Here is a 14,062-nt window from a genome sequence, read left to right as displayed (position 1 = left end):
GAAACCTTGGGGGAAAAAGTTATCAAATTCATTTTTACTTTGTTTATTTCGTTTTTCTTTTTTACCCAACAAACATAATTGGATACTGATAAACAGGGTAATACTCTGTTACTGATACATCTTCTATGAATCTCCCTATGAAATAACAAGAGAGAAAATACTGTCAAGTTCAACAGTATGATGAATAAATATTAACATAAATGTTATTAGCCATGACTAGATTGCAAATACAAATGAAGCTGTGAAGCTGAAACTAGCAGTAGCAGTAAAGCCTCAGATGTTCAAAACCACAATCATCTTCATTAAAACCAATGAGGGTAAATGCTCTTGCCAGTGCTTAGGTCGCTCTTTCTCATATTGCGGCATTTGATCTTGAAATTAGCTGATGATAAATTAAATGCAGCTCGAATCTTTTGCTTTCGTTGACGTGAACTGAATTTGTATCGCGGGAATTGAAGATCGGATTTATATTAATTTTGCGGAGAGGTGTAAGGTAAGACAACCTGCATGTTTTTTATTTTTATTTTGTTTATTAGTTTAGATCAGTGTTTCCCAACCGGGGTGCCGTCTGACGAGAGCAGGGGTGCCGTGTAAAAGTCCTTCAAATCATTTTTTATTTTTTTTTTCACATTTTTCAAATAATTCTCTCTTTGTAAACTTTGTTCAATGCATGCGAGTGCTGCTGTATGTTTGAATATGACCAGTCATTTTCACCGTAATCCCCCGGGTGTAGTGTCAGAAGACGCGAATGAGAAGTCGCGCGCGCTGTGAGAAAATTTGTCTCTGTGCGCTCATCCGAAAGTGCGCACACATCTCACAGCGCGCAAATATTGAGTTCTCTTTCAAGTCTCGCTCTTGAACGGACAAACTCACACAAAAAGTATGTCAACATGTCCATCTTGATGAGTATTCTAGCAGACATTGTCTGTATATGCCTTAAGTAAACTTAATATAGTCGAGAAAGACGACGCATATCTGAGCATTAGGTCTTAAAGGGGCAGTAGCCTTTACTGCTGTCTGTTTAATGTCAAACAACAAAAGACAAGGACATCACTCACTGCTCTTGATTGAATAGCTTTTGTAAGTTTAATAGGATTAATCTTTATTTTATACAGTCATATATGTAATGTTATTTTACATTTGATCAATTTCTGTACCTGAAAACTAATGTTAGACGTAGGCCTACCTGAAAAACCTGAAAAGCATAGTTTATTTTATTAGTATCTTTGCTCAATAGTATTTATTTGTGCTGCTGCTTGTATTTAAATTATTTGTTCTTATTATTTTCTTTATTTTTATTTGACAGTAGTCCTTTTTTCCCTGAACATAGCAAATACTGAACCGTACCGAAACCGTGAACCTAAAACCGTGATACAAACCAAACCGTGAGCAAACTGTACCGTTACACCCCTAGCGTAACGTATGCAAACATTTTCAAAGGGTGCCATGACTGAAAAAAGGTTGGGAAACACTGGTTTAGATTGTATAGCCCGTTTCGTTTGCAAGTGCTGATGCGAGCTGCGAGCAGCATCAGCCTGCCTCAGCTCGTCAAAAATGCGTTTTTACTGTGGCGGTGACAGTAAACATTTAAACTAGCATTGTGATATGCATGAAGTGTTTTATATCTATGGATTTTATAATAGGCAAGACAAGTCAAGTGTTGATTTGAGAGGATAAATTGATCAAATGTGGTTAACTCACTGTCGGCCAAAGGCCGCTTGATCGTCACTTTAAAAAAACAAAAACCTTAATTTAACAAACAAAAATTGCTCCAAACATTTTTTTCTAAATTAATTTAATAAATAAACGAAACGAAATATAACTACTTTGACATTACAAACAAAGCTGAACTATTTTTATGGCTGCAACAGTGTGTAATAGGGAGGGAGAAAAAAAAAACACCGGCTCCAGTCGGACTCAGGACACTGAAACATTTACGTGTAATGTTATCATAAAAGTCCTATTTTAAATATTGTGGTTATCGCCAATACCGGTATATTGTCACACCCTAAATTAACATGAAGTCGATATTTCGTGCTTTGAATATCACGGTTATCGCCAATACCGGTATATTGCGACACCCCTTATTTGAACGTCAAAAACGACAAGTTTTTTTCCCTTTTCTTTATTGTGGACACTCTTATACACCACTGACCAGTGAACTTTGCAACCTACCCAAAGGCATGTCACTGTTGCAATGGCGGCATGAATAATTCAGATGACTGGATGAGTTAAGTAGTTTCCTTCATGTCCAATCATACTCACAGCTCTGTAGCGCACTAAATAGTGTTTGATGGGAGAGCCCCCATCATCCTGCTTGATCCAGTGGACCTTCATCTCGTTGCCTGTGGACTGTGGCTTAGCCTCCAGTTTAGGAGGATTAGGCTCCCCTGAGGAGAAAATGGCCAGAAAAAAAATGCTGTTAGAAAACCCCAGCACAAATTCAAAATGTGCCCTTAACGCAGGTGCATTTCCACAGGTGAACGTCCTCTTATGCATTAACAGCTGATTTTGTAATCCACAAGGTGTTCTTTATCTCTGAATATGAAGTGCAGAAATAGGCTAGCTAATTAAACTCCTAGCTAATTTTAGCGTACAATTAATTTACAGTGTTGTCCCAGCTGGGAGAATTTAAAAGGATGTTATATGGTTGAGCCTGGTCTAACTTCAAACTATGCACAAAAAATGATGAAGTGAACGATCAAAGGGTGAGATAGTTGAGTCACTTAGAAAAGTCTCAAATCCTCTGTTCTCATTTTTGGCTAAACTGTTGAGACATCTCATTGTAGAGGCTTTTTGGCAATATAATGATGACTTCTGCCTCCTATCCTTCCAAATGTGGAACATTAATGAAAGCGCTTGGCTCTTGTAAAAGTGGAGCTGAGTCGCTTGGCCATGTGGAGGGTTGTAATGAGAGCTGGACCTGTGTTGGTGGCAGTGATGGAGGGTGAGAGCGCCGCCGTAATGCAGTCTCAGAGGGAGCTCGTTATCTCGGCTTGCCCACTACTTAATGACAGAACTCCCTTAATTATCCTCCATGCTTTGAATGGAGATTCTTAGCCATTACCTTTAATAATATCAGTGGGCTGGCGTGGGAGGGAAATGCACATGTGTGGGCACTTGTTTGGGATGTTAGCTGTCTACCTGTGTCACTAGAGGAGCCTGGGAGGAAGCTACATTGCTCTGCTCCCATTAATCATCATAAATAGTTGCTAGAGAAGAGTCCCTATTAGGAACTGACGTGACACTGTGTATATACACCACCAAATATAACAAACATGACAAATGAGATGCATTTTAGTCAAGACGATAGGATATCTAAATGTTTGACCTTAGAAATATAATGAACCAAGTTAAATTTGATGGTTTGGATTCAGTTCTGTTCATACGTTTACATTCTCCTGGCAGAATCTGCAAGATGTTTATCATTTTATTTAGAAAAATAACATGGATCATAAAAATCATGTTTTGTTTTACTGTTTTTTTTTCTCCAAAAAATATAATATATTATAATGGGGCCAGTAAGTATTTTTTTAAATAAATGTATATATTTTAAACAGCAAGTATGCAATAAACTGATCAAACAATAAACAAACATACACAGTAATATAATATAATATAATATAATATAATATAATATAATATAATATAATATAATATAATATAATTAATATAATATAATATAATATAATATAATATAATATAATATAATATAATATAATTAATATAATATAATATAATATAATATAATATAATATAATATAATATAATATAATATAATATAATATAATATAATATAATATAATATAATATAATAATACACAGAATTTACACAGTTGATCCTGCTCAGTTGAAATTCTTGGTTTCTCCTATTGTATGTCTTGATCATCAATGATTTTTGTAACATTTTGTGATAGTTGTGTTTAAGTTTCAGGTTTGCAAAGTGAAGCAGCCCACTGTTCTTTGGTTTCCCAGCATGCTCTGAATATTTGATTTCTTCACAGTGGCTTCATGATGTTGAGATTCAGTTTTGCCACGTAGCACAACTATCACAAAAGACTTCAAACAGTCATATGGCTCAAGAAGGCAATGCGTGATATAAAGAACCTATAAACCGGATAATTTGTGTAAAATTAAGTTACTATTTTTGTTGTGGAATATATGTACTGTAAACATGTATGCAGTACAGTAGTAAATACAAAAAAAAAAACAGATTCTGCAAAGAGTTATGCAAAGTATGTAAACTTGAAACTGTAAATCTCTATGTAGACGTTTGTCATGGTCTCATATCCTGATAAATCTCTTTGTAGTCTTCTGTAATTAAGTTTCATTTAAGTTAGAGGCATTTTTGAAAATTTCAGACCATCAGGCAGTTAGATAAGCATGCATGAAAATAGAGGCCTAAGGTGTTTCCTTCGTGATGAATTGAAGCTTGATTAAAGTTTGCAATTGGATGCTGCAATTTAAATGAAGACAAGTTAATTTAAGACAAGCAGTGCAAGAGTGATGGCAGTTAAACAAATTATCTGAGATCCAGTCATCATTTCCAGTTAGCTGAAGGATTTCCAGATGCTAAGAAGACAAAGAGGGACAGATTAGGGTTACAGAAAGAAAAAGGGCAAACATGCTCTAACATGCTGAAGACGGATTAGATTCAAGGGTCATGGATTATTGTGCCACTCGATCATGACTAATAATAGCAACTGCTATTCTAACTTGACACATTTCAGGAATAGAAACTGAAAGGTACTACAGAGAAATGACAGAGACAGCATCTGTCGTTAAAAATTTAAGAAAAGAGAGAGTAGAAGTATTTTCTTCAAATACAAGGAAGTGAAGCTGTTCCTTTTTTTGCAATGCCAAGTAGGAGCAGCAGACAGGGACAGTGAACGAGGACATTCATGAGACAAAGACGTACAATTAGGACATGCATGAGAGGCTTTCAGTATACGGACGAGAGACAGAGAACAGAAGTGCGTGTGAATGTGTTCATGCAATAGCAGAACGTCAGTGCTTCTGTTAGTCTGTGGTATGCAAATTTTAGGCACTCACTGCAACTATAGCACAAATGTATCATATAAAGCACATTTATGATGTGCAAATGAATGATGATGATGTTCTTTATGCTAATTTGTATAGGTGAAAAGGTGTCTTTTTTAATAAATGAGTTTGTGAGATGTCAAAAACAAAATATATGTTCGGTTTAATAACAAAAAAAGTTGCATCATTTAAAAAAAAAAGATTGGGAGGGTAAAAATGGAAGTCAGTAGAGTAAAATATAAATTGTAAATCAATAAAAAGTTGAACATACAGAGCACATCAGCGTGTGTAGGAGACTAAGCTCTGGTATTACTGTCTAGGCAAATAAAGTTGGTGGTGTGAGGTTTCTGAAGGATGAATGACTCAAAAATGAAATGGCTCATAAATCCTAATGGTACTGGGTGGGTGTTTCCTTTATCTTCCCCTCATTAACTTGTCTATATTCTCACTGTTAATGGGAATAGAACCAAAATGAAAAAACAAAAGCAAAAACAAAACATAAATCAACAAAAAATTACCTTCTGTTCACCAGCGAAGACGACATCATCAGCACCATGCAAGAGTCATATGACAAAGTCACATGGTACGCACGCACATGATTGGTGGAAAGGAAAGTGGAAGGGGGAGGGGTCACATGGAAAATACAAAACATTGAAAAAAATTATACAAACATGGAACGTGTTAAGACCAAAAAGTACAAACAGGAACACAAACAACAAAAAGAAAACAAATTATAAACATAAATACTTCTCTGTAACATTAGATACAGTGTCTGTAGATCCATAAAACAATTCCCAGACAGTGGTTTTTAAAAAATACAAATTCAAATCAAAGTACTTAAAAATCATCTCTCTTGAATCCCATTGAAATTATCCAGGGTAAGAACAGGGTCCAAATTGCTTTATGAATCCACTTCACCACTCCAGTATTTCTTCTGACTGCGAGAGCTACTTTCAATAAGACGATTCAGATACAGCTCTCTTGCAGTGTACATTGAACTATAAATGCTTGTGCAGATTTAATGGCATCAATGGTACTGTAAAAACCAGCTGAAACAGAGCAAGCCAGCCAAAGGCAGAGGTAACTCTGTGATGTTGACGATACAGAAAGAAACCTGAATGGACGCATGAGAAGCATTGAGGCAGATACTGCCCATGTGTATTGTGCCAGACAATACTTTAAAATGTTGATCTAGGATTATTCATCAAGATACAAAACACAAAAACTGATCCTAGATCAGCACTTTCAGCCTGAGAGGTTTGCACATATGAGCTCAGGACTGCAGCTGAGAAGGGCATAACCTCATAAAGGGCATAACCTCATAACCTCAAAAACTAAACTAAACAAGATATAATGCAGAATGTACACCTTCAGATATACTAAAGTTGCACATAAAAAATGCATGAATGGAAGTCTCACTGCATAAAAGCATCTGCTAAAATTTGAGAGATAGAGAGAGAGAGAGAGAGAGAGAGAGAGAGAGAGAGAGAGAGAGAGAGAGAGAGAGAGAGAAAGAGAAGCAGCGTATTGAAAATACTTCCAATGGAAACGCGTCAATTTCACAAAAACTCCTATAAATCGCAAAAATGTTTTTACGTTCGCATGAGGTGGTTTTTCAGGCAATTCAGAAAAGGCAATTTTCGCAAAACTGCAATGGAAAGTTTTTCCGCATATACAGGTCACCTGGTACGGTGACGCATTGCTGCCACACAGGGCATACACTTTTTTTCCCCCACTCAAGTATGTCATAATAACATATGTTGTTAAAACGACATATATTTTCTCCTAATAAGGGCAGTGGCGTAACTTTAACCTAGCAATGACGGACCCCGGTGCAGCCACAAATATCATAACTATCTATAGGCCTAATGTAATTAAGGCTAAATTCAAGAAATGTATTAAAACAGAAAGACGCTATAGTTTCAGCCTTACTCAAAGGCAGAGGAAACAGGCCAGTTACGCACGTCAATCCATTCCCGATTATCTTGGTTTGGTTCTTATTTATTAAATATAATAACAAAGTGTTAAACAAACTTTGAGTTACCACCATGCAAATTCAAACATTTAGCTCTTCTCTGTATGTGGCAGCAATGCGTCACAATAACCTGGCGTACGTAAAAGTCGATCATTTGTTACAGATGGCGCGGCATGTTTGGACAGAAGACGAGACAGAGTTCTTTATTAAACTCATGAAAGACAATAGAATAGAAAAGATAAGAGAGAGAAACACCCAGAAACACGCTCAAGTTTAAGGGGCTTTCTTTGCCATTAATGCTTGGATAACGTCTCCTTCCATTAAAAACAATGGCGTGCGGTGGCTGGGATATACATAAACCCAACAACATACGTGGCATAATTTTTTGAATGACTTAAAATAGTTTTATTCGCATAACATCAGTTAATGGAAACGCCGTCATGTCGCAGTATTTTGTTTTGCAACTTTTAGAAAATATTGCAAAAGTTTTAGCAAATCTGTAATGGAAACGCGGCTAGTGAGAGAGAGAGTAATCCTGCAAATTCTCTAGAAAACTTTAAGCATATTTTTAAATAAACTTGACATTTTAAACACTTTGGAATTATATATATCTGTCAAATCCTTTAATCGCGATTAATCACATCCAAAATAAAAGTTTGTGTTTACATAATTTCTTAAATATATACATGCATGTGTGTATTCAAACATACATAATACTTACGCACAGTACGCACACATATATTATGTAAACAAACGTTTATTTTGGATGCGATTAATCGCGATTAATGGATTTGACAGCAATTAGTGCTGGGCAAATTAATGTGTTAACGCGAGTGATTCATTTTTTCAGTTTAACGCATTCAAAATATTTAACGCAATTAACGCAGCATTCGTTTTTATATCCATCCAGCGTTACATTATATGATCACGCTCTTATTCATGTAAATGCTTTTAAACAATCTAAGCGCGACAAGACACAAGAGAACACGCTGTATGTCAGTGTCCTGTCTGTGTGTGTGCGTCTGTCAGCTCATTGAGGGACACCCTGACACACACACACTCTGTGCACATATCAAGTTCTCTTTTGCTCTTGGACAAACAATAACAACAACACAGAGAATTTTGCATTGCACAGTATTCTTATATTAGGAGTCTTAAATTAGTTAAACTTGTGAGAAAATGAGATGCACGTGACAGCGGTTCAGATGCGCGTCATGTTCGGCAGCGGCCGATCTTAAAGTGACAGCAGCACTGATGATGTCTGTCATTAATGTTCATCAAAGAACAAAGGGAACAGAGAAAATTGTAGCTTTAATGATGATGAATCTATATTTCATTTATTATTTATGCAGTTAAGAAAGGTGTTTGATAACTATAACATTTCTGTATTGGAAGGCCACAGGTAAATATAACATTTATTATAATGGGTTTATGTAAAGATTGTTTTAAGTTCACTTAAAGTAAAAGTTTTTTTTTTAAAGCCTAATAAATGTTGAAATTGGTAGCTTTCAGTTATACTGTAATTTAATGTCATTGATGTTTCATAGAGACATTATCAGTTATACTGGCCTTCATTCATAAAAAGATGCCATTACAACAAATATTTAAAATAAGCTGTCTTTAAATTGTTTCTTCATTAATTTGGAGAGTAACTGAAATTAATATAATATCAAAATATAAAACACTCCAAAAATATTAAAAACTTGCGATTAATCGCGATTATTTACAGAAAAAATTTATTATTTAGTTAATTTTTTTTGCACTAATATATATGATACAAAATAATATATGTAAAAAAGAATGATACAAAATAATTTTTTTCCAGATAAAATGTAACCTATTTTGTGTTTAGTACAAATAAAAGCTAATCATGTAATTTTGCAAATCTGTAAACATAAAATATAAACATACAGGCCCGGCTCCAGCTTTGAGATGCAGGGTGGGCCAATTGAAATTCCTGGTGGGCCCAGACTTTTAACATTATTTTTTCCCCGTAACAAAACTTAATTTTATAACAAAAGAGGCAGGTCTTGAAAGGAACTCTCTATATTTGCAGGGCTCAATGCAAAGGAGCTTTTCTACAGGTTAATTCTGGTCCAGATTTTTACTTGTCCAGCAAAAATATGCACTGGCCCCACCACAAAAAAATATTAGTATTTTAACTAAAATACTGTTTTTTTTTGTTGTTTTTTTTACATTTTTTATTAATTTTTTTTACAGTGTAGTCAAAGAGTCTTAAAAATGACATTTTTAAATGTCATATCTGTGTCCTCTTATGACAGAAAAAATTTACATCTTATGTTAAAATGTAATATAACCTTCACCCTTTAAATACTTTGGTCATTTCAAGAATTATTTATGCAGTTTTATATTATTTATTTGATAGCATTAAAAGAGCAGTTTCATGTCTATCTTTATATTGTTCAACTGGTCGAGGTTGATATGGGATTTAGAAAGTAGGCTAGTAATTACAAGTAATGGAATGGTTTTTAAAAGAGAGTAAATAGTAAATATTGAATTCATATTCCAAACTGTATTTATGAATGGGTAGCATTCGTCCAAATACGCTGATTCTTTGAGGAATAAAACAGAGACCGAGACGCAACGGTTCAAGAACTAAGATTGCATAGTTTAGTGGAAAAAGTCACAGAAACGACCATTCTCAAGAAATGGTGCGTGAACATGAGACGCAAAAGGGAACCGTCTAGACGCGGTTCTCTGCGCGCGCTTGGGTGTATGCGTAGAGAAAACAGCGTGCAAGTTCTTACACGTCTTTCCGTGAAACGGTTAAAAAAAAAATCTGGAGCTGAAATATTGAAATCGGTTATTTGACATGGGGCCAGGGTGGGCCAAGCTTCTGATTGGGTGGGCCAGGGTAGAGCAGGCCTGTAAACATATAATATATATCTTAGGAATACAAATATATATTTATATTTTATATATATAATATATATTTTAGGAAGATAGTGATCATATTTGGGAATTCTTGACATTAAAAAAGTTTGGGAATGTATTAAATGTAAGACTTTTTGGCTAATTCAGGTGCGTTTAAGTTTGCAATCTGAGACAGATAACCATACCAATTAAAAAGAACAAATCGGCACATTACACATCAACATATGCACCAAGAAAAAAGCACCACACGTTCACTTTGAAGCCATCTGAAACGAGTATCTGTAAACCACCAGGGTTCCATACAAACTGTAGCTGTCAAGCAATTTAGAAAGTCTGATATCTTCATGCTGATTATGACTCATTATCATACAAAAGAACAGATCTTTTGTTTGCTTATCTCCTCGCACAACCCTAAAAACCTAAGCTTTAAAAAAACACATTTTAATTTCTTTGACATCCAAGGAAGTTTTAGTTTGGTGCAATCTTAAACCTGCCACTCAATGTCAACTAAGCAGACAATAGTCAAACAACTCCTAAGATAAAGACCCTGTCATTTCTCTGGCTGAATGAGACAGAATAGCTGTCTCCCTAAAAACCTTTTCAGACCCTCCCAATTTGCGGTCTGTTTGTTGAGAGGTCAGGTGTAATCCGTGCTATCATGGTAACTCTATTTTCAGACTAACGCTTAGTGGCATCTCTCAGGATTGTGGGAAGTGAGAGCATGTTGTAGTGTTTAGGATCAACATTTGTTTGTATACAAACAGACGAGCAGACATAAAGCATTATATACACAGATGACTGTACAGTTTATAAATATACAGCAAGAAGTCTGTTGCTAATTTGGTAAATTGTACAAGTCTATACATTTGAACCCAGTCCAATGTGATCCATAAGCCATCACCATTGGGCACTTAAACACTGGTCGTTCCAGGATGATGTTTCCTGTGCCGCAAGTCCCTTTAGATAAAAGCATTTGCTAAATGACTATGTTCTTGCATCTCTGAGGGATGTCTTGTACTCTACGAATGCTAATGTTGACAATTTTGATTAATGTTGTGAAGACAGCTCCATTAGTTTCCACATTCAAGACAGTGTGCACCACATCTCATTAATATCTCAGAGAGCACAATAGGAGAACTGCATGTGTCATGCAGTTTCTACAACTTTCTGCACATCCAATGGCATACAAAATCAGCACACACCATGAGTTCATAAACCAATAACCATTAGCACAAAAAAGCATGTCGTTTCATGTCATACTTCTGTATGTCTACCATGCAGTGACATGTTAGACAGGTGAGCTGGTCTACAAGCAGAAGTTAGTGATGGTTCTCTACGGAGGCTTGAGGATCATGAGCACAATCTTAGTGTCTCACTTCCCCCGCCCTCACTAACATCTACACAATATCTCTTCACTATCACAAGACGTGTGTTGTCGTTCTACTGTGAACGCCAGCGGCGTTGACTTCAGGAACAATGGTCTAGGTGAGGCGAACAAATGTGTAGCAGGCGGATAAAAAGTGGCACACGACACTGCACACAGTCGGCATACTCACTAAGGTCGGCAGTGGTGGGAGGAATAGAAGTTGGAGTCTCTGTAGACACTGGAAGATGGTGAGAACATGGTGAGATGTGCTTTCATTTGCCGCACTGATAGTAGAGCCACTGTTGCAACAGCCTCATTGGAACTAACTAGTGTACATCACAGCGTATAGCAACATTCAAACAGTCCGGGCAGAAGTGCATGCAACCCAAATTAAAAGTGCCTCAGTGTAGAGACACAACTATATGGCCAAAATGATGTGGGAAATGGAACACCAGTGGATCACAGCAATGACAAAATGTATGTGTATGGCACAATTTTATTACACTTACACTTTACATTTTAGTTGTCCAGTTGGATATGTGAGGTGGACAACTAAAGTCTAATGAGACTAAAATGATTATGCCAAATTGCTTATCATTTTAATTGTAAAAAACAAAATGTCACTGAAAAAAAGAATCACTGTTGTGTTTCCACAAAAGCATTAAGCAACACAACTGTTTTTAACATTGCTAATAATACGATTTTATTTTGAGAACCAAAATATTACAATTATTTCTAAAGGATCATGTGACACTGAAGGGCCGTGACACACTAAGTCGACGGTGAGCATCTGTCGGGCTAGTTTTTGTGGTGTGTTCCAAATGTCGACTGTATTGGGCTCATGTTGGCGGCAGTTTGTCAGATTCAGCATATTGAATTGGCGTCTGGCCGTCGCCAATGAGAGAGATCACTCTGATTGGCTGTTCAGTTTAGCGAAAAAGTCAGTGCACGAGAATAAAAGCGAAAGTGATAAAAAACGGGCAAATAAGTTAAAACGGCATTCCAAATCGCAAATATTTTCATATAATGAGCCACCTGGAATGAAGAAAGTGATCAACATGATTAGTATTGAAAATGGTAAGCAACTGCTTTGTTTACCGTTTGCATATCTGAAATCTTAGTTTAAGTTTCACTTTTGAATGACTAATATAGACTATTGATACCTGCTGATATAGACAGTTCTTTCCTTACATGCAGGTGCAGAACGCACATGCTGGTTGGCAGTCAGCTGTAGATTCGCAGTGAGTTAATTCACAGCTTTTTGGCCCAGATGCATCCGACGGGAGACGACAACATAGTCGGATTTTGTCGCTGCTAGTTCTCTAACGTCGGCTTGTTGTGACACGGCCAGAAAACTGGAGTAATGGCTTCTGAAAATTCAGCTTTTCCATCAAAAGAATAAATTACATTTTTAAACATATTAATATAGAAAACTGCTGTTTTAAATTAATTAAAAATATTTCACAGTATTACTGTTTTTACAGAAGACCAAATAAGAGATTTCTGTCAAATACTTTGAATGGTAGTGTAACGTTCTTTAAACATAGCACAAAAATGTAAAAGCAGTGCAGTAGAATGGAAAAAAGCTGTGTTCTGTGTGTCATTCTAAATCTGAAATATTATATAAACATGCAGTGTATTGGATAATCAGTTAAACTGTCGATTCTGTGGTACTGAACCGAGCAGAGAGCTATATCAAACACCTAATTAATAAAATGAATGAACCACATTTCAAAAGTTTCTTGAGAGAGCAACACTATTCCAGCTGAATTCAAGTATAGAGCACAACATTTCAGAGAACAGGCACTCCTGGAGCATTCACAAACAATTTAACGTTTCCGACGACGGTTGATAACATTCCACGTACTACCGGGATCCGAGACACACATAAACAACCTGTGTTTAAATGTCATGGTTGGCCGATCTAAAGCGTGACAGTACAGCCGTCTCAAGCCGCACCGCTCGATTCAAAGTGCGATCTTTTCTTGAAAGCGCATTAGTGCCAGTGACTCAGACATCATCACCTTCAATATACTCTCATCCATCTAATCTAAGAGAGAAGGCTGGCTTTCATTGAGCTGAACCTCAGAGCCTTGGAGTTAAACGATAAGTACTTTGAGTGGAAGGTAATGATATGGTAGAGGCGAAATATCCCCTGTTTCCTCTTTTAAGTGAAACACAATTAGGCAGAGGCGCAGCCTGTTTGTGAGCCGAGTGTTTGACAGATGACAGACTATGTTAGAGTTTCAAAGACTATTTGACTAAAGAGTGCAGAGCTTCTGTATTTTAATCTCTTTCTTTCTGTGCAAGTTGTGATTTTATTTCAAGGAACTTTAGATACTTGGTGACAAAAAGAGCCTGAAGTGCTAACAGCATCATGAGTTAGTCCTTGGAGGATTAAAGGAACAGTTCATTTGAATATGAACATTTTGTCATGTACTGTACTCGCCCTACTGTTGAGTCAAACCCAAATGAACCCATGGAGCACAAAAGGAGACATTTTAATAATCTACCGGTTGCTCTTTTCAGATGGGAACTGGAGCTTTAGAGTTGCTAAATTATGAAAAACACCACAAAAGCCTCAGAAAAAGTCGATATGACTTGTGTGCAGGGCTTGACATTAACACCCGCCAAATGTGGGGGGATTTCAACAGTGGTGTGTAATGCAGTCACTCCAACTAGCCACTGTGGCGGGTTGAATTTTATAAATAATATATACATTTTTTCAACTGCAGTCTTTTAAAAAAGACATCTGAAAGGTCCAATGTAGTGTTGTCATAAATTAT

General features: G+C 36.3%; 1 protein-coding gene across 5 annotated transcripts in view; it reads right to left on the bottom strand.

Annotated features, from left to right (window-relative positions):
• ncam1a (neural cell adhesion molecule 1a) overlaps positions 1-14,062 on the bottom strand; it is a 272,664-nt gene that overhangs the window by 32,622 nt on the left and 225,980 nt on the right. For 3 of the 5 annotated variants that reach the window (XM_079834798.1, XM_079834796.1, XM_079834795.1), the window contains 2 exons: positions 11,467-11,514; positions 2,266-2,390 (listed from right to left, as the gene is read on the bottom strand). In XM_079834798.1, coding sequence (XP_079690924.1) covers positions 2,266-2,390; positions 11,467-11,514 — 173 coding nt within the window. The remainder of the gene's footprint in view (positions 1-2,265; positions 2,391-11,466; positions 11,515-14,062) is intronic. The other 2 variants (XM_079834797.1, XM_079834799.1) reach the window with 1 other exon arrangement.

This window comes from Gobio gobio (genome assembly GCF_949357685.1).
Source record: "Gobio gobio genome assembly, chromosome: 14".
NCBI lineage: Eukaryota > Metazoa > Chordata > Actinopteri > Cypriniformes > Gobionidae > Gobio > Gobio gobio.
This window is presented reverse-complemented; position numbering and strand designations above follow the sequence as displayed.